The sequence below is a fragment of the Anguilla rostrata genome, chromosome 16 (genome assembly GCF_018555375.3).
Source record: "Anguilla rostrata isolate EN2019 chromosome 16, ASM1855537v3, whole genome shotgun sequence".
In the NCBI taxonomy this organism is placed as follows: domain Eukaryota; kingdom Metazoa; phylum Chordata; class Actinopteri; order Anguilliformes; family Anguillidae; genus Anguilla; species Anguilla rostrata.
In genome coordinates this window covers 1,128,658-1,149,597 of record NC_057948.1, presented here as the reverse complement: position 1 = coordinate 1,149,597, position 20,940 = coordinate 1,128,658, and the positions used below count along the sequence as shown (strand labels likewise).

The window sequence follows — 20,940 nt, the reverse complement described above, 5'->3', positions numbered from 1 at the left end:
TCTACCCATTTCTGTGAAATTTTACTGCAGCATTCTTGAATAATCGCACTTCAAACCTTCGATGTAATCCAATGGAGGCCAATTGAAAAACAGTGTTGCCAGATCAGATTGACAGTTTCCAGCCCAATCGCAATGTAAAACCTGCCCAATTCAGTGAAAACCAGCCCAAATCATAACACGGCCGGTTTTAGGCTGCTGTATTAGGGTGGGCTGCGGTCGACCGGGGGGGGAGGGGTGCTGGCGGGTGTGGACGCGAGGAATTCCCCTAATACCGCTAATTAAATCAAACGGCAGTAAACTGCATCAGAGAAATGGTACTGGGATTTTCTGTGCTACTTGTTTGGTAAAATTGTTTTCACAATATTTTCTAAAACCCGCCTAATTTTGACAAAAGCAGCCCAGATTTCATCTACCAGCCCAACACTATTTTTACCCGCCAACCCTAATCAAAAGGAGCCCAATTGGGCCGCCCAATGTGGTAACACTGATTTTAAAAAAGTTTTATTTTGTACTGAAATTTCTCCTCAGAATTACACAGTTCGGAGAGGGATTATTTGAAATTAAAAGCGGTGGGGACCTAATCTGGGAAGGAACAGGACCTGTCGTTGAGGACCGGACTGAACTGGACATTCTGATTCGGGTCCAGGTCTGGGTCCGGAACTGGAACGAGTTTAAGACTAGTCACCGCAGCTCTACATGTCCTCCAACCCCTAGTCTCTGTATTGCAATAACAAACTTGCCTGAGTAATAAATAGACCTATAGAATTAAAAGAAATTGGCTTAAACTAGCTGGTCAGCCCACTTACATCTGAGAAACACTATGAGCTTTGGGTAGCCAACTCTATTATTTGCATGATGTAAAAAACCGTGAACCATATATTATATAATGTATATATATTATTTCCTTAAAAAAAACACATCGCAGCGTGTTGCCAGACTTTCCCCTAAATGTATGTAGGGGATTTAAACATTCATGGGGGAAGTTTCACAGTAAAGATGTATGGAAGTCAATGACAGATAGGGGGATTTTAAATGAGATATGGGGGAACATTTGAATGGGAGTTGATTGAAGATTTTGAGGACTTTTGTTTAGGAGTAATTGATTCAGGCATCTGGCAACACTGAGGCAGAGATGTAAACTAGGTTCAGTCTCAATTCAAGCAAAGAAACCGCAGTCATTTTCCTTATTGAAACATAATATGTTAGGCTATATGAACTCATCACCACTTTGTTGATAATTCGAGAGGTCAACATTGTTTTGACATTGATGCAGCTAGCTTGATGAACAATGTATGATGCAGGAAACTGACACAATGCAGTTAGTCAACACTAAGTCAAATATAGCCAAGGCAAATAAGATCAACACTCCCGCTGCAGTTATGCAAGGCACGGCAGTCAGTAGAATTACAGGTCATAAAATTAGGACAGGCACTGACTAAGAAGATAAAGAGTGTAAAACCTTTCATCAAGGTGAGGATTATGTGAACTATGTTTAATTTTCTGAACCCAACAGTTTTAACCGTTAACACCCTCGTTTTTACCGAACACAGTGCATCAACAGCTAAAACACCTCACTTATCCAACATGTAAAATATATTTATTTGATTTTAATTTGGTAATTATTATCAAACATATCAAATCTAAAGACAAGGTCCAACTACCTTAAAACAATTAACAAAGGTTATAGACATGGACAGTCACACAAGGAATGATTGAAAGAAGATACCAAACCACAGCGTGTTTGTCCCAAAGTAATCTAAGGATGTGCCAAGACCAAAATTTAAAAACAAAAAGGCAGCAGAATATTTTAAAAAACCAGAGATATAAATGTAGACACCAGACCTAGATGCTAGAATGCTAACTACAAGAAAGCCACATATTTTATCTAGTGGGAGGGGAGGGGGGAGGGGAATGGACACCCCCTCTGACACACACACACACACACACACACACATGCAGACTCACACACAGACACACACATTCACACCTCCAATGGCTACCCCTAAATTCGTGCTCTGTCTTATCTCTAGGCTATCCTGGCCGAGTGTTATGAAGCTTCCTATGGCTCAGAACAGCCAAATGGTGAATTAGACTAACTGAAATGTAAAATCAGTTAGTACACCCACACATAATTTGGCTAGCTGTTTTACAACTTGTTTGATCCACTATATCCAATATCTGCACGGATATCAGCATCAGCTGTTCTGTTGTTTGCAAATTATTTAGTCGTCAACCTCGTGCCACTTATTTGTGAGCCAGCTTTAAATGCTAATTGAGTGAATTGCACAGAAACATGCCCATATTGGCTATACATTTTTTAATTGGCTAAATGTTTCGGAAAGTCCTGTGAATCGGGTAATAACATAGGCCCGTGCAAGGTTCATGTAGGAATTCACATCCAAAGCACAGTAGGTGAAATTACTTTCACTAGGAACTAGAGTCTGAAGTTGAAATCAGTCACTGCATGACTCACTCGTTCACTAGGAACTGAAGTCAGTGAACAAGAGTCTGAAGTTGGAATCAGTCGCTGCATGACTCTCGTTCTCGTTTATGGAAGTCCATCCATCCATTATCTATACCCGCTTATCCTGGGCAGTGTCACAAGGCAAGAGGCAGGAATACACCCTGGACAGGTCGCCAAACTATCAGAAGGCACACACAACATTCACTCACCATTCACACACACTTGGAGTACCCGGAGGAAACCCACATGAACACGGGAGAACATGCAAACTTCACACAGAAAGGCCCAGGCTGGGATTCGAATCCAGGACCTTCTTGCTGAGGCGATGGTGCTACCAGCAGAATAAAATGTCATTTTATGCACAATCCTTTCAGAAACACCACAATACTGCAGCACAAACCAGTGTGTAATGGAGGAGTAAAACTTGCCTTCAACAAAAGGTCAGTGTGTGAAAGAGAGTGGGGTAAATGTATGGATTTCACTAGAGTTCATAGCAGGAAAATGGAGATGGATGAAGACTGCAATGTGTGACAGGCCTTAAACATTTTACTATGCAGGTCAATGTTTTACCATATCAATCAGACAGTCTGTATCCAGTTCTCACCGGTGACCTATTACAACAGGGACAGGGATTGTTTGACATTAGTACTTTCTTTTATTGATCTATAATCCCCCGTAGTTAGTTTATGTTTTAAAAAGATTCCTTTCAGAAGGTCCTGAAAATGAATGGGAGTGAACTGGGAGCTGGACAACCAGGAGGAACGGCAATGCCGTTAACGGGTAACAGGGACAGCATGTGTTGCTAGTATTCACACTATCCAAATACAATGGGGTAAGCTCCAAAAGATTACTTGTGAAATATCCCTTTAATTATCCTTGTACCTAATTCATTTCATATGAGGATTGTGGGTATGCATCACAAGTTCTTTGTATGTTCTTTTTCTTTATTTATCTCAGTTGGGGAGAATCACATGACCTACTGGAAAGATGGCTGCCTAGTGATTTTGCTCGTTGCCCTCTCTCCTCTTCATTTAACTGTTTTCATTACAAATGGCTAACTTAACTGTTCACTCCCAGTACAGTTTATTGGTGCTGTTGACCAAGATATAAAATATGTCAATTTCTTCAAAAACAAAGACTCCTTCAGGCAAGACTCACCCAGAAAGGGACATGATGAGGAATCCTGTGTCATGCTAACAGCCATTGTAGAGGCTGTGTTAGAAAAACACAGACAATATTTTGAGACACAGCTCTCCCGGATCAAGGACGAAACCCGGTCCAATATTTGTCAATCTGTCAATATTCGCTCGGCATGAAAGAGCTACAGGCTGAATTTGCCGGTTTGAAAGCCAAAGTTAAACTAGCCGAAACCGCTGCCTCGCTGCACCAGGCCAAACAGGATCAGCTCGAGGCTAAAATGGCGGAGCTGGAGGATAGGAGCAGGTGATGCAACCTTCGCATTGTTAACCAACCGGAGAATTCTGAATGATCAGACCTGGCTGGTTTTCTTACCAATTCCCTCAAAGAGTCATTCCGCTCTCTGGCTGACAGGACTATAGAAGTAGTGAGGGCTCACCGTTTCTATGGCGGCTGATCAAAAACAACAGACAGGCCTGGAACATTGATTATTAATCTGCTGGGGTACATGGATCAACAGCATATTTTGCAAGCCGCCAGGAAATCACCAGTGAAGTTTAACGGGATAGTCATTAGTTTTTATCCAGACTTCAGCGATTACACAGCACAGCGGCACAGAGCCTTCTGTTCTCTGCTGGCAGTAACCTGTGATCGTGGTCTCCAGACGCTCCTAATATACCCAGCCACACTCAAGCTCACTCACAATGGTGCACAGCACCTTTTCAAGTCTCCGGCTGAGGCAAGTCAGTTCATAAAATGTCTTTCCTGCTAGAGATGCTCCAGTCAACTGTAAGAGCTGGTATAGTGAAACGGAAAGGTATGGGAGCAACAACAGCTCAGCAGTGAAGCGGTAGGCCACACAAGCTCACAAAATGTGGTGCTGAAGCTTGTAGCGTAAAAATCATATTTCCATGGTTGCAACACTCACTACAGAGTTCCAAACTACCGCTGGAAACAACGTCTCTTATTAAGGATTCTCTGAGATAAGCCACAGAATTAACTCAAGATCAGGCACTGGGGTTTGAGACTAATTTAACAGTTCCCTGAGAAGACCTCACTCTGGCACCCATTATATCCTATGATTCCTCTACCTTCCTATTTGCACTCTATCTACAGGCACTATAGCCGCGTTTCCACCGAAATTACCCGGAACTTTCAGTCCCAGGAACTACTTTACCAGGAACTAAAAGGTTCCTTCAGCCAATGGTTGTCTGCGTTTCCACCGGGGTCTAAAGTACCGCGAAGATTAGGCAAATTAGCCCACTGACGTTGTCGTCGGTCCATCTGTCATACGAGTTCTTCTGTAACCCCATACTACCACCGAAGTAGCCTACATTATTTTCTAATAACCGGGACAGCCCGGAGGGGTTTATTCCACTTATATAACGGGTTACCAACAATGACTATATATGGTTACTTTTGTATTTATTGATTTTCATATATCCTCTCAAACACATTCATTAACAGCAGAAAACATGCACACGTTGTAAACAATTAGCTGTTTTATTACTTTCTCGTCGTCAATTCCATATAGGCTAATCGCAAAATGACAAGAATAAAAACGAACGAAAACTCGGACTTGCGTGAAAATGTAAATTAGTAGTGGTACAGCCACCGTTTGATTTCCTTCGAAGTTACTGCTAGCCGAGCAGCGAAGTGTGCCCTCCAGATGCGAACCATGCACCATAAATGAGTCCATAGTCTTCCTGGTCTTTTCGTGGAATTGAAAAATGGCAGTAAAATTGAGTAAAATTACGGCAGTCTGAAAAAGCTAAAGGGAAGATTACTAGAATTAACCTGTTATTTTACCCGGATAAAAAGTGCGGAAGGTGATTTCCAGTTTGCTTGTACTGTATCACCAATGTTAATTATGCAGAACTACCGCATACCTCACATAACTGTATCAAACGTTTTGAGTCAATTACAACGGGCTAACAAAGAAAATCCGGAAGAAAATATTCAGCAACCGAATTAATCCGTTTGAATGTTTTGGTAGCCTACGTAATATGCTGTCCCAGCACGAATGCTTAGCATTTTATAAAACGAATACTAAAGCAAGAAAAGAACAGAAGAGCACACGTTATAATTCCAAGACGTTGATAGGCTATAACCAAATGTTGGCTACTGCGCCGCATAACATACAAGTTTGATTTGAAGTTATTATGAAAATAAATTGGTTTGCCGCTGCATATTTTCAAACATGGCGGGTAATGGCGGAAAATAAATACAACACAAACGCTACGAGTACTCGACCAATCAGAAATGTTCAGCGCTGCAAGCTCCACCCAAAAGGTTCCTGTACTTTCGGAAAGTACTACCCCCCGAGCAGGAACGTTTTGGGGGGTAAAACAAAGCCCCCAGAACTAAATTTAGACCCTAGTTCCTGCGGTGGAAACGCACTGAGTTCCTCAAAAGGTTCCTAGTTCCGGGGTATAGTTCCTGCGGTGGAAACGCGGCTTATGCTGGAGATTCTTGGTCAGCCTAAACCAGAATAAAGCAGAGACAAGGGTGGTACTACTGGCCTTTAAACATGGTGCATTTACTGCCTGCCCTACCCTCCAAACATAGAAACACAAACATTTAATTCATAACCAAATGTATCCCTCTCAAACCAAAGTTAACACAATTTTAATCATAACATTGAAAAGAAGTTCTACAAAGTGGCTTAAGACTAAAATATAAAAAGGGGGATAGATAAGTCTCTCCTTTATTCTTTTCTAATTATTCATTAATTAATTGTGCATAGACCAGGAATAGAAGGAATGGGATTTAAACAACATTTGTTCTTAGTATTAAAACCTACAATTAGTAATTAATTATGCATAGACCAGGAAGATAAGGGGAACCCCTCTCTTTCAAACACATGGCTGGGATTCAAACAACATTTGTTCTTAATTCACTAGTAAAACTTACAATTAAAAGCAAGGATTGTTTTTTCTTCACAAACACTTTGGCAAACACAGCCATAACTAGAACTTCACTAAACTGAGTTTGTGAAGATAAGGTGTAAAGTGCATTTACTAGTCCAAGTCCAAGTTAAGGACAAATGTTGATTGAAAAATTGGCTATAAAGTGATTACTTTTTAACAGGGATTTTGGATTTTGGTGGCCCTAAGCAAATGTGTTCGAATGGAGGGGGGGTGGGGGGTGCTGTTGGATGCTATCGAGTTGGGGGGGGGGGTGCTGTTGGATTCTGTCCAGTGTGGGGGGGGGGCGGGGGTCACTTGGTAAGATCTTTCTTACATTACATTACTATGAAATGTTCTGTTGCCATTCCATTTAAAATTTATACCACTAGTTCCGCGATAAGTGTCATGCCCCCGTGTTTCGGTTGTCATATGGTTCCCCTGTGTTCCGGTTATTTCTGTTCCGTGTGCTTTGTTCCTCACCATGTCTTTGCTTTTCCCCACAGGGTGGGCGTGATCTTTCCCCATGCACTCCCTAATCACTTCCAGCCCTCAGCAATTTTCACACTCGTTCAGGTCGCATTCCTCACACCCTCCCTGATTAATTCCAATCAACACCGGAGGTATTCCGTTCAGCGCCAAGCCGGATTCCGGATCTCCCCACAAAACCTCACAGCCCTGCTCCAAGCCTGCCTGGGTTCCTGCCACAGCCTGTTCAGCGCCACGCCAAGCCGGATCCCGGACCTCTGCACCTACCCTCACGGTTCCTGTCCCAAGTCTGCCCTGGTTCCTACCGCCCTCTGTCTGTACTGAAACCCCTTTTTGTATTCCATCTACTGCTGTCTGAGTCCTGCATTTGGGTCCAGTCCGAGACCGGTTCATAACCATAAAGGATGAATAACGTAATTACGAAAATAGCGTTATTTACCTTAGATAAACATTGGATCGTGTGGCCCCCCCTCGTGGTCGCGTGGCCCCCCTAGTGGTTATGTCCCTAAACAACCGCATAGAGCGTTTATGCCACGGGCCGGCCCTGCTTTTGAAGCAAACATGAGCCTTTGGTCTTGTCTCAGCTTTGTCTTTCTTCTCAGCTGTGTGTCTTTGGCTTTGATCAGTTTTAATGTGGGTGAGACAAGCTGTGGTTTTGGTTTGTCTTTCATTCGTTTCTTTCATGATTATCTTTTCATTTCCAGGATTGTCTGATTTTGTTTGTTCATGTAGTTGAGCCTGTGTTAAATTAGATGTTTAATTGGGCCTTATCTTCTTCGTAAAGGCACAACTGTCAAACACTAGCAGCAATGCAAGGCGCTGGTGAATTTGGGTATTTCAGTAATTTCTTGACTCCAGGCACTAGCGCAACTGCGGCACAGTTATAAAAGAGGTTCAATAAGAATAAATGGTTCTGTAGGTGTGGTTGGGTTTGGTTTCATTATTGCCAATCAGATCACCCCATTTCTTTCCCTTTAGGAAACACAGCCAAATGCTAATGTCACCATGGCCGAAGAGCAAGCGTGTTGTGATCATCTCTACTGAAGGGAGAGTTTTCTCAAGCATAACTAGAATTCTGTACAACACTAAATTCCTTGGCCTTGCAGCAGGGCCTCTCCGTCTCCAGGCACCAAACTTCCAAAAGACAAGAATTTAAAAATATTGCATGTACGTGTGTCTGTGCATGTCTTTTTCTTTCTTTCTCTCTGTCTCTAATGTATTTCTAGAAGTCCAAACTGGTGAGCTTGGCCTTCCTCCTTATCCTCCCCCCTGCCATCCTGCCAGGGAGAAACCGGCTATGACACCATGCTGCCCAGGACTCTGAAAGCAACCGATCGATAAAAACCAAACTATTGTATCCGATATAAAGTTTTGTTTATGTAACGCTGAAAACTAAGAGGTCGCCGTGTGCTTATTCAGTATTCATGCTATATGACTAGACACAGACAATCATTAATTTTGTTAAAGGAGTACCATGGTGGTTGAACGTGACACTTCCCAGTTGTCTTCAGGCAACAACAAAACAAATGTGCATAATTTTTTTATTCTTCAGTCATTTCAATGTACTTTAAAACGTATTTTTCTAAGCCTAAATTTCCCACTATAAAAATTCACCCGAACCGTCTGGGCGTGGTAATGAGAACCGTCAGTTACCTATGATTGACAGACCGTGCCCCGTTACCATAGCTACCCCCATGATACGCTCTCTCTTTGGGAGACTAAATTTTCACAAGCTAGCTAGCTTAGTAGTATATCAAATATCGATAGATAGCTATGGTAAGGACGTTGACTTATATCCAATTATAATTTTTGCTATCTAGCTAGCCAAGTTAAGATAAAAGCACAACTATAACGTCCTCATAAAAGCAAACTAGAAAGCTAACGTTATCGATAACATTGCCTTATGAAAGCAAACCTCCTAGCTAGCTAACGTTAGCTAGCTAGCTAAATGAATATAACCAGAAATAATCTAAAGGCTCTCTAATATAAGTGAACCTAACGTTAGTCAAATATTTGCATTGTCTGAACAGCAGGACGGTGTGTCCTGTCAGATTTCCTTACGGGGCGTGGAAATGGGAGTGGTTACTGTATTCGTGACGTAGCAAAAACTTTCTCAACCGGTTGAAAATAGGACGATGAATTTAAAACGCATATTTCTCAAAAAATACAGAACGGACATATTTAATACTTTGCTCATTGTGTTTCTTCAATGCCTCTTGTTCAAATAGCACATAAAACAGAGAAAGTGTGAAAATCACCATGGTACTCCTTTAAATCTTACGATTTGCATATGTATTAACCATGTGCCAATCAGTAGAATTATGTATGTTATTGTTAACCACTTTTTGCTTAAAAAAAAAAAAAGAGAAAGCAGAGGCTTATCCATCTTGTGTGTAGGTTCCAGACTCTTTCTGCAGAAATAAGTCCTATTTCTTACATGGATGTACCTCATCGTGCTGGTTATTCTAAGGGTAGAAATTTCTCTGCCCAACACTATGAACTATTAAAACAGTTATGAGGACCTCTACAAACCAATGAAGATGAAACTGGATAGTTTGGGTTAATTATTTTCTTAATATTTAAACGAAAGTGTATTTTCTGTTCATGTGCCAGTGCATAATAACGGTTCTGTTCCCATGAACAGTTCTGCAGGGGGAATATTCCCAGTCTGGCCAGGAGCAGAAGGCAGTTGGCAGAGACAGCCCCCAGTCTGCCTCTCCATCCTGCTGCTGCCGCTACTGTTTCAGCTAGGCGGGCATCGTGCTTGTGCACCAGAGGACAGGAAAGAAGACGTTTTGTCTGGATTTACTAGAGCTTTTTTTTTTTTTTTTACAGTGTTTCACACCATTATTTAAGTCAAATTAACTTTAACTACTTCAACTAAGTGTCATTAATTTCAGACATGCACTTGATAAGATAAATGTACACTCACTAGTGAAATAGCTCCACAGCCAACCAGTCCCTACTCTCTCGTGCACTCTGTGCTCTGTAATCTCTGTAGCGATCGTCAGATGCTACTCTGCTTCTCTCTGTATGAAAGTCCTGTAATGTGTCCTCTGTAAGGTCTATGTCACATCCATGGCATATGGCTATGTAGTGCAGATCACAGAACATCACAAAGAATGCACTGACTTCCTGAGGGCTGTACAGTAATGTGCCACCCAATCCATCCAAAATTCTAAATAGCATTTTTAACATTACAAAAGTCCACTCAATCATTGACCTAGCCCAGCCAAACACATGATTAAAAGCAAGTTTCCAGTGTGTTCTGGGCTCATTGTAAACACTATCTGAGGGGTGTAAAGGTCCCACCTATCTCATTCAAGTAGCTTACACAATTAACTCCACTGCCTCAATAGCCAGCATTGGACTGAATAACAATACAATTGTTCTTTAAAATAGTTAAATTGAAATAAACAAAATATTTCTTGTATCTGTGTTACATGTTTATGGATTCACATGTGTGGCATAGTTATAATGCCAAAATAGCGCAAGTTAAAACCTGTTATGGGTTGGTTTAACAGCAAACTCATTATTCAACATCAAACTAACGCAGTGCCAAATGTTTCTATTGGCACATCCCTGATTGCACCAACAAACCCATGTTGACAGATTAACCACAGACCATAAACAACCCTAGTGAAAGTGAAAAATATGACAAGCAATTCTAAGTATGTTTGTGCCTGTGCTGTCACCAAAATAGGGCCCCTTTTCTTAATACTGTAACTTAATATAGGTTCTCTTCATTTTAATCTGCTTGAATTGTATGTTCTGACAAAGGTTAATCCATCATATTACTCTGATATCAATAAACTCCTTATTTATTTCACAATTGCCATCTTTGCAAATAATTAGTAAATGTATTAAATCAGTAAAAAGTAATAGTAAATAAAATAAAATATATGGTAAGTGCTGAGGTTTTGAATTTGATGCTGCTTATGTTCTGGATATAAGACATTAAATGAGGGCACAAGTTAAAACATCCTGATTCAGAAATCTTTTATTGACCAAATTTTCTGTTGCCCATCAATTTTATTGCACTTTATTCTGACTAGAATAAGAAAGTGGGAAAATATGCTGTAAATCATCTACATTATTAATGACATAATACTCACTTGGCCTTCCTGCAGTTCCTGATTACTGGTAGCAGTCTCTGATGACCTGCTGCTAATGTGTTGTAGGTCTTCAAGTCAAACTCCAGGATCTCCTCTGACATCAGTAGCACAAAGGCCAGAGCTGAACACTGGTCTGGTTCCAGCTTTTTATCAGAAAGTTTTCCTGATCTCAGTGAACTCTGGATTTCCTGCACTAGAGAGTTGTCATTCAGTTCATTGAGACAGTGGAACAGATTGATGGTCCTCTCTGCTGAAGGCTCCTTTCTGATCCTCTCCTTAATGTACTGGACTGTTTTCTCAATGCTCTGTGATCTGCTTTCTGTCTGTGTCAGTAGTCTTTGAAAGAATGTAACAATGGGATTTGTTTTGTGTCTTAAGAAAGTCTCAACAGAGACCAGAGAGAGGCCAAGAAGGAATCGGAGGAAAAGGTCCAGGTGTCCATTCTTCCTCTCTAAGGCCTGATCCACTGCACTCCTATGTAACTCAGACAGCACTACTCTGTCAATGCGAGATTTTTTTGCTCGGAGTACATTTCTGTTCTTATTTACGCATGAATGAAACACAAACAAGGCAGCCAGATACTCCTGAATGCTCAGATGCACAAAGCAGTAGACCTTCTCCTGATACAACCCACACTCCTCTTTGAAGATCTCTGTGCACACCCCAGAGTACACTGAAGCATCACTAACATCAATGCCACTCTCTCTCAGGTCCTCATCATAGAATATCAGGTTACCCTTTTCCAGCTGTAGAAAAGCCAGCTGCCCCAGTTTCAGGATGATTTTTGTATCTGATGCTGACATCTCCTTTGAGCTTATCTTATTGGTACCATGATACTTCTGATTCTTCACATTTGTCTGAATGAGCAGGAAGTGTGTGTACATTTCAGTCAGAGTTTTAGGCAGATCTCCATTCTCTGCTTTACCCAAAATTGTCTCCAGAACATGAACAGAAATCCAGCAGAAGACTGGTATGTGACACATGATGTAGAGACTTCTGGATGACTTTATGTGTGAGATAATTCTGCTGGCCTGGTTCTCATCTTTGATTCTCTTCCTGAAGTACTCCTCCTTCTGTGGGTCATTGAACCCTCGTACCTCTGTCACCTGGTGGACACACTCAGGAGGGATCTGACTGGCTGCTGCTGGTCGGGAGGTGATCCAGAGGAGAGCAGAGGGAAACAGATTTCCCTTAATGAGGTTGGTCAGCAGCACATCCACTGATGACGACTCTGTTATATTACCGCAGTCCTTGTTGCTTTGGAAATCTAGAGGAAGTCGACACTCATCCAGACCATCAAAGATAAACACCATTTTGACTTCATCACCTTCAACACTTTTGATCTCTTTCATTTGTGGAAAGCAGTGCTGCAGAAGTTGCATCAGACTGAATGCTCTTTCCTTCTTCAAATTCAGATCTCGGAAAGGAAGAGTGAAGATGAAATCAATGTCCTGATTGGCTTTTCCTTCTGCCCAGTCCAGAATGAACTTCTGCACAGAGACAGTTTTCCCAATGCCAGCTATGCCCTTTGTAAGCACAGTTCTGGGTTTCTCTTGTCCAGGTAAGGGCTTAAAGATGTCATTGCAGAGGATTGCAGTCTCCTGTGTGGTTTGTTTCTTGGATGCTGTCTCAATCTGTCTTACCTCATGTTCATTATTGACCTCCGCACTTCCCCCCTCTGTGATGTAGAGCTCTGTATAGATCTTATTGAGGAGGATTTGGTGGCCATGTTTTGCTAAACCTTCAAATATGCATTGACACTTCCTCCTGAGATGAGTCTTCAGGTCATTTTGGGCTCTTTTTATGGATTCATCTGAAGAGAGGAAAACCGGCATTAAATCTTTCATTGTTGCATTGCATCTGAGCATAAAAACAGTGTACTAAAACTCTCTTTTCAGTAGAATTATATAAATCTTCGCAGAGTGGTTCTATATAAAATATATGTCCCAGGGAAGATTCCCTTCACTCTATGCTCTACAGCTGTGAGCATTAAGGCCAAACAATCAAATTCTGCGGACTTCCACTTTTATTACAATTAATGTACATCAAGTGCCAAGTTAGTACAGTTGAGGCCAAAAGTTTACTACACCCAGGCTAAAGATATTCAAACTCAGTTTTTCACAACTCCGCACATTTCATGTTACCATAAATTTATTTTGGCAAGTCAATTAGGGCATCTACTTTGTTCACATCAGAGATAAGACAGGTTTATTTCAGCTTTAATTCACTATATCAGAATTCCAGTGGGTCAAAAGTTTACATACACCAAGTTGACTGTCTCTTTAAACAGTCTGGAAGATTCCAGAAATTGATGTAATGACTTTTTAGAAGCTTCTGATTGGCTAATTGTCATAATTAGGAGTTAATTGGCACCTGTTGCTATATTTAAGGGCCTACCTTCAGAGCCACTACCTTTTTGCCTTTGATACCTTGGGAAAATCCGAGCAACTCAGCCAAGACCTCAAAAAAAAGGACCTCCACAAGTCCGGTTCCTCCTTAGGAACAATTTCCAAACAACTGAAGGTACCACGAGCATCTGTACAAACAATTGTATGCAAATATAAAAATCCTGAGACCACACAGACACTGCATCGTTCAGGAAGGAGGCACAGATTAACTCCCAGGGCTGAATGAACTATGGTCCGAAAGGTTCAACTAAACCCCAAGTCAACAACAAAGGAACTGGTGAAGGAGTTAGAGGCCTCAGGCACCAAAGTATCTACATCAACCATTAAAAGGCCACACAGGTCAATGATAAGATCTCTTCCTGCCTGGCTGACATCTCCACCTGGATGGCCAGCCACCGTCTGAAGCTCAACCTCAACAAAACTGAGCTGCTCTTCTTCCCGTACAAGACCTCCTTGCTTCGTGAACTCTCAATCACGGTTGATGGCACCACAGTGACTGCCTCTCACTCTGCCAAGAGCTTGGGGGTGGTCCTGGATGACCAACTGGACCTCAAGGAGCACATCAAGGCAACATCACGGTCCTGCAGATTCCTCCTGTACAACATCAGGAGGATTCGACCATACCTGACGACGCACTCCACCCAGCTGCTTGTCCAGGCTACGGTGACCTCTCGCCTTGATTACTGCAACTCTCTCCTTGCAAACCTGCCAGCTTGTGCCATACAGCCACTACAGATGATTCAGAATACCGCTGCCCGACTCATCTACAACCTCCCCAAATTCTCCCACGTCACTCCTCTGCTGCGATCACTTCACTGGCTACCGGTCGCTGCCAGGATCCGATTCAAAGCCCTGACCCTTGCCTACACTGCCGCCAACAGGACAGCCCCCATCTACTTGCAGGACATGACTCAATTCTATGTGCCTGCTCGACCACTCCGCTCTGCGGCAGCAGGGCGTCTTGTAACCCCTCCCACCCGCCCAAAGGGATCACAGAGCTTCTCCACCCTAGCTCCCCAGTGGTGGAACGAACTCCCCGTCCCTCTCCGAACCTCCCCCTCACTATCCATCTTCCGCCGTGGCCTGAAGACTCATCTCTTCAGACTATACCTAGACTAACCACCACCACGCTGTATAAATATAAAAAAAAAACAAAAAAAAAACCCTTTTTCTTGTCACTTGTTACATGTTGCCCCATCCCTGCACTTCTTGGTAAATTGTATTTGTCCTAATACTGTAGCTTATTCTTCTGCCTAGTTGGCTTTGCAGATGTTAGACCAGGATAGTGTTCATTGTTCTCGGCTAGAAATAGCTGTACAAAATAAGTAATTGTACCTTACTGAACCCGTGTTCAGCAGTTATCTACGATCATGAAAATGCACTTTTGTACGTTGCTTTGGATAAAAGCGTCTGACAAATGAATGTAATGTAAATGTAATGTAAAAGAATCCTACATTACCATTGCCTGAAAGGCTGTCATGGAAGGAAGAAGCTCCTACTTCAAGACCGGTATAAAAAAAAGCCAGAATGTTTGCAGGTGATCACCAGGACGAAGACCTAGCCTTTTGGAGAAGTGTTCGCTGGTCAGATGAAACAGAAATTGAACCGTTTGGCCATAATGATCAGTGCTATGTATGGAGGAAACAGGGTGAGGCTTTTAATCCGGAGAACACCATCCCAACTGTGAAGCATAGGGGTGGCAGCATCATGTTGTGGGGGTGTTTTGCTGGAAAAGGGATGGGTGCACTTCAGAAAATAGATGGCATCATGAGGAAGGAGGATTATCTAGAAATACTGGAGCAACACCTCAAGACATCAGCTAGAAAGTTAAACTTGGTTGCAACTGGGTTTTCCAGCAGGACAATGATCCTAAGCATACCTCCAAAGTTATAACAAAATGGCTTAAAGACAACAAAGTGAAAGTATTGGAGTGGCCATCACAAAGCCCTGACCTGAATCCTATAGAAAATTTGTGGACTGAACTGAAAAAGCGTATTCGAGTAAGGAGTCCCACAAACCTGATTAAGTTACACCAGTTCTGTCAGGAGGGATGTGCAAAAATTCCGGCAAAGTATTGTGAGAAGCTTGTGGAAGGCTTTTGATTCAAGTTAAGCAATTAAAAGGCAATGCCACCAAATACTAACAAAGTGTATGTAAACTTCTGACCCACTGAAAATCTGATATAGTACATAAAAAGCTGTAATAAATCTGTCTCTTAGCTATTATTCTGAAATTACCTCTTATGGAATTTGGAATATTTTGGCCTATAATATTTATATTTAATCTTACAAACCATATTCCAATTAGTTTCTCCAAATAAATATAATAGTATAATTTCTACTGCAATGTTAAACAGTAACATATCTTCTTTCTGAACAGAACTTTCCAAACAAAACTATTTCATTCATGCATTTCATTCAAGATGTGCTTCCGACACACCTAACGCACTGCATGCACGCTGTTCTTATCGTGTAGTCATTAAAATAATTAACATAATTAACATACATTGCTGTAAAACAGCTGAAAATATTTAGTAAGATTATTCCCAATATAAATGATTGCCATTTCACACTTCCATATGACACATTGTGGAGGGGTGGTCTGGTTAGGGCGCCATCTGCAGGCAGAGAGGGAGTGGTTTAGCTGGGACTGCAACCCCAGGTGTGTGCAATGACAATTAATTGCTAATTGTTTATATGCTTTGCCTGCAGTGAGACCGAGGCCTGGAATGAGATGTGGATGAATGCACATGGGAGCGACGTGCCATCTTATCCCCGTCCTTATCGTGTGTGGTTTGTTTTATTTGTGTTTTCGTGTTTTCTGTGAGCGCACAATACAGCCTTAGTGCATCTATGAACGACGGATTGTGTGGTTTGTGGGGAGAAGTACTAGAGAACTCATTACAGTGGTGGCCCGTACGGGGGGAGAGAGGAGGCAAAAACAAGCTGGAAGAACAAGCAGGAGCGAGGGTGATGGAATCGCTGCTGGGGCAGCCCTGAAACATCTGCCGGCATTGCAGGAGAGACAGACTGCCGCACTCTTTGAGCTGGCTCAGGGGCAGGCGGAGGATCGGGCTGTCCTGCAGACACAGAGGATGTAGAGGCGTACCTGGCCACATTTGAGGGTACAGCGGCTGCCTGCGGGTGGGCTACAGAGGAGTGGGCTGTGCGGTTGCTTCCCCTTCTCACCAGGGAAGCTCAACAAGCTACGCACAGCCTGCCGGTGTTCTCGAGATCCATCTATGAGAACCAAAAGCGGGCTTTTTTTGACCGAGTACATCGAACAGAGGAAGATCACTGTCGCCGCTTCTGGTCTCTTCGATACGAGGACGCCGGCCGCCCCTTTGCTCTGGCTCAGCAGCACCGGAGGTGACAAAACCAGTTAATTCTACCCCAGCCCTTTGCAATGATCATCTCTCACTGTGCCAGAGAGCAGATTTGGCTCAGTTGCAGAGGCACTTTGGGGATGTGTTCTCCCCCCTGCCAGGGTGCACAAACCTCATCCACCACCACATTGAAACATCTCCAGGGGTGACGGAACATTCTCGGCCCTATAGATTGCCTGAACACAAAAAGAAAACTGTGCAGGCAGAATTGCAGGCTATGTTAGAGATGGAAGCGATAGAAGAATCAAACAGTACGTGGAGCAGCCCCGTTGTGCTTGTGCCTAAGCAGGACGAGTCTGTACGCTTCTGTGTTGATTATCACAAGGTGAATGATGTATCATGCTTTGATGCTTATCCCATGCCTAGGGTTGACGACCTCCTGGACCGGCTGGGCACTGCTCATTTTTTCACAACACTGGATTTAACTAAGAGCTGCTGGGATATCCCCCTGTTGTCAGAATCCATGGAAAAATGCCTGCTACTTTCCAACGCCTCATGGACCGGGTGCTGCAGCCCCACTCTCCATATGCTATGGCCTATGTGGATGATGTAATCATTTATAGTGACACCTGGGAGCGGCATGTGGAGCATGTGGGGTGGTGCTTGGGTCTCTGAGGTGTGCGGGGCTTACGGCTAACCCGAAGAAGTGTGCAGTTGGACAGAGGGAGGTACGGTATTTGGGGTACCACTTGGGCATTGGGCAGGAGCATCCCCAGGTTGATAAGACAGCAGTTATTGCGGCCTGCCTGTGACCCAAAACAAAAGAAGAGGTTAGACTGTTCTTAGGACTGGCAGGCTACTATAAGAGATTTATTCCAGCATTCTCTGAGCTGACCAGTCCCTTGACCGATCTGACCTGTAAGGGTGCCTCAAATCCAGTCCAGTGGACGGAGCAGTGCCAGCAGGCATTTGAGAGGGTAAAACAGGCTCTCTGTGGTGAACTGCTCCTTTATATACCTAACTTTGCTCTCCCTTTTTGTCTGCAGACGGACGCATCGAACAGCGGGGTGGGGGCCGTTTTGTCCCAGGAGGTTGAGGGGGTCATCCGCCCGGTGCTGTACATTAGCCGAAAGCTGTCACAGCAGGAAGCGAAGTAGAGCACAGTGGAGAAGGAGTGCCTGACTATCAACTGTGCGCCCTCCGCTATTATCTCCTGGGATGCCCTTTCATCCTCTGTTTGGACCACACGCCCCTTCAGTGGCTCCACCGTATGAAAGATATCAATGCGCGGTTCCCTCATTGGTATCTGGCATTACAGCCGTACAAGTTCAAGGTGATCCATTGGCCGGGGACTCAGATGGTGGTCGCTCACTTCCTCTCCCACTCCCATGTGTGCAATGACAATCAATTGTTTATATGCTCTGCCTGCAGTGAGACCGAGGCCTGGAATGAGAGATGCATGCGGGATTGTGTGGTTTGTGGGGAGAAGGACTGGAGAACTTGTTACACACATACTGTATGCTTTCAATTACCACATTGTCTTCACATGGTAAGATGAAAAAACACAGGGCCAACTTAGAATTTAGGAAGCATTGGGTAGCAGCATTGCTTTGGAATACAGCAGGTTTGGACACATTTCAAGTTTTTTATTTCACCATGAACAGGGAAGCTGTGTTCTGGAGGTGAACCCTGAATAGGGCAGCTGTAGTCTGACGGGGTACCCTGAATGGGGCAGCTGTAGTCTGGAGGGGTACCCTGAATGGGGCAGCTGTAATCTGGCGGGGTACCCTGAATGGGGCAGCTGTAGCCTGGAAGGGTAGCCTGAATGGGGCAGCTCTAGTCTGGAGGGGTACCCTGAATGGGGCAGCTGTAATCTGGAGGGGTACCCTGAATGGGGCAGCTGTAATCTGGTGGGGTACCCTGAATGGGGCAGCTCTAGTCTGGAGGGGTACCCTGAATGGGGCAGCTGTAATCTGACGGGGTACCCTGAATGGGGCAGCTGTAATCGGGCGGGGTACCCTGAATGGGGCAGCTGTAGCCTGGAGGGGTAGCCTGAAAGGGCAGCTGTAGTCTGGAGGGGTACCCTGAATGGGGCAGCTGTAATCTGGAGGGGTACCCTGAATGGGGCAGCTGTAGTCTGGAGGGGTACCCTGAATGGGGCAGCTGTAATCTGGCGGGGTACCCTGAATGGGGCAGCTGTAATCGGGCGGGGTACCCTGAATGGGGCAGCTGTAGTCTGGAGGGGTACCCTGAATGGGGCAGCTCTAGTCTGGAGGGTTTATTCGCCGTACTTGAGCTCCACTGAATGATTATAAAATGAGATATGAGGGTGTGTGGCTTGTAGAGCTCAGAGACCAGAGAACAGGCACATGCTTATCCCAGCTCTACAAGACGGGTGGGACATACCTCCACAGGGCAGCTATATCTGTAGACCTGCTTCAAGAAAAGACCTGTAACTGTTGAGATGAAGGATTCTTGGACCTATTCTTTTTCTACTCTGTATAAATACTCAGAAACACTGATGCATCTTACCCATTTTAGGATTGCTCTCCAGTCTCTGAATAAGGTCATTTCGATCAATTTTCTTTAAGATCTCCAGTGTGATCTTCACCATATTGTTACCATAGAAACTCTTCATCAATTTCACGACACCTGTCACATTTTTGCCTTCCAGTTGACCCTGTGGAATGGGTCTACATTCTTGTAGCACCTCGTCATTTAAATAAAATGTGAACCTTTCAAATTCTTCTTTTTTCAGCTCATCCAGAATCCCCACGATCTGGTCAGCCATCACAGACACCTAAGAACAGGAAATGAGGTAGTCTGTAAATCAGGGACAAGCTTTATAGAGAATTTACCCTTGCTGTTACCAAACGCCAAATGCATGTCAAAATGGCCTCATAGTTTAATTCTGTTTATATCAAATATGGAATCTTGATCTCATGGTCTTAAATACATAAATCTGGTCTTGGGGAAAGTTCTCTCTCCAGAATTCGCTGATTTCGCACATTTATTTATTTTTTTTGGAGGCCGAAACATGTTGGTGTAGTTTTTAAATGTTTCTATATGAACTGGCCTGTCTTTGGAAAGGGATAAATGAATATCATAAGTCAAAACTAGAGTCTTATAGAACAGGGTTATTCAACTGGCATCCTGGGGGCTAAATGACCCACCACAGACACACTCTTGGCCCATGAATCACTGAGCATTTAAATAAATATTATTATTATTCAGATGCATCTTCCACTAGTGACAATGACAGACTATGAAATAATTTATACTTTGCATACACACAATGTAATGCACATACTATTCATACATTATGATATTCATAGTGTGTGGAAAATACTTTGCCCATTTGCACCATTTTTAAAACAGCCCCATGAAGAAGCAGTTGAATAACCATGATAAGGAGCGATGTTACAGGGTCATTGTCACTTCCAATCATTTTACACATTTGCACAAATTAACAATTGCAAATGTCAATTCTTGTCTATAAAGACTTTTGTTTTACTGCCCAGTACATAACCCAGAATTTAACTGGCATTATATGACAGCTCACCCTAATCAAGTCCTTCTCCACTTATACAGTAAAAGCTCAAATATTCAAAGAGTGATTTAAAACTCAGGATTTAAAAATATTCTTCAAAGAAACATTTTAAATATTTTAAAGCAGATTTTCTGGTCCTTTCATACCTGTGTGCCCCCCAGCCCTGTCTCCTGTCCTGCTCGGCTCCTGATGTAAGACCTGCAGGCAGAGAAGCTGGCTTTACTAGCAGAAAATTCAGCAGCTTTAACGGACAGTGTTGCAAACACTTGCTATTATACTGCCGTTGTGTGTTGTCTGATGAAAATAACTGAAATATAGGGCTCTATCTTACACTCGGAGCAACATGGCGGTAACCCAAATGCAGGTGTCTCTGCCAATTTCAGGCCAACTTGGTTTTAATTTTCCCATCCAGCATCGCTGTTTAAAAGGGCAGTTCACCCAAAAATTAAATGGAGGTACTTCTCCACTTACTCAGAGCAGTGTCTCTCCATCCAGGTAGTTTGGCTGAAATGTGATGCGTTTTCTAGATCTTTGCTGGAACTCACT

The 20,940-nt window shown here is 43.2% G+C and overlaps 1 protein-coding gene across 20 annotated transcripts in view; it reads right to left on the bottom strand.

Moving 5' to 3' along the window:
- LOC135242401 (NACHT, LRR and PYD domains-containing protein 12-like) overlaps positions 1-20,641 on the bottom strand; it is a 505,695-nt gene extending 485,054 nt beyond the window's left edge. For all 20 annotated transcript variants that reach the window (XM_064313446.1, XM_064313447.1, XM_064313451.1 and 17 more), the window contains exons 1-3: positions 20,541-20,641; positions 19,377-19,644; positions 11,112-12,924 (exon numbers count right to left, since the gene is read on the bottom strand). In XM_064313446.1, the coding sequence (XP_064169516.1) occupies positions 11,112-12,924; positions 19,377-19,635 (2,072 nt within the window). In that variant the 5' untranslated portion in view covers positions 19,636-19,644; positions 20,541-20,641. The remainder of the gene's footprint in view (positions 1-11,111; positions 12,925-19,376; positions 19,645-20,540) is intronic.
- Between the last annotated feature and the right edge of the window lie 299 nt (positions 20,642-20,940).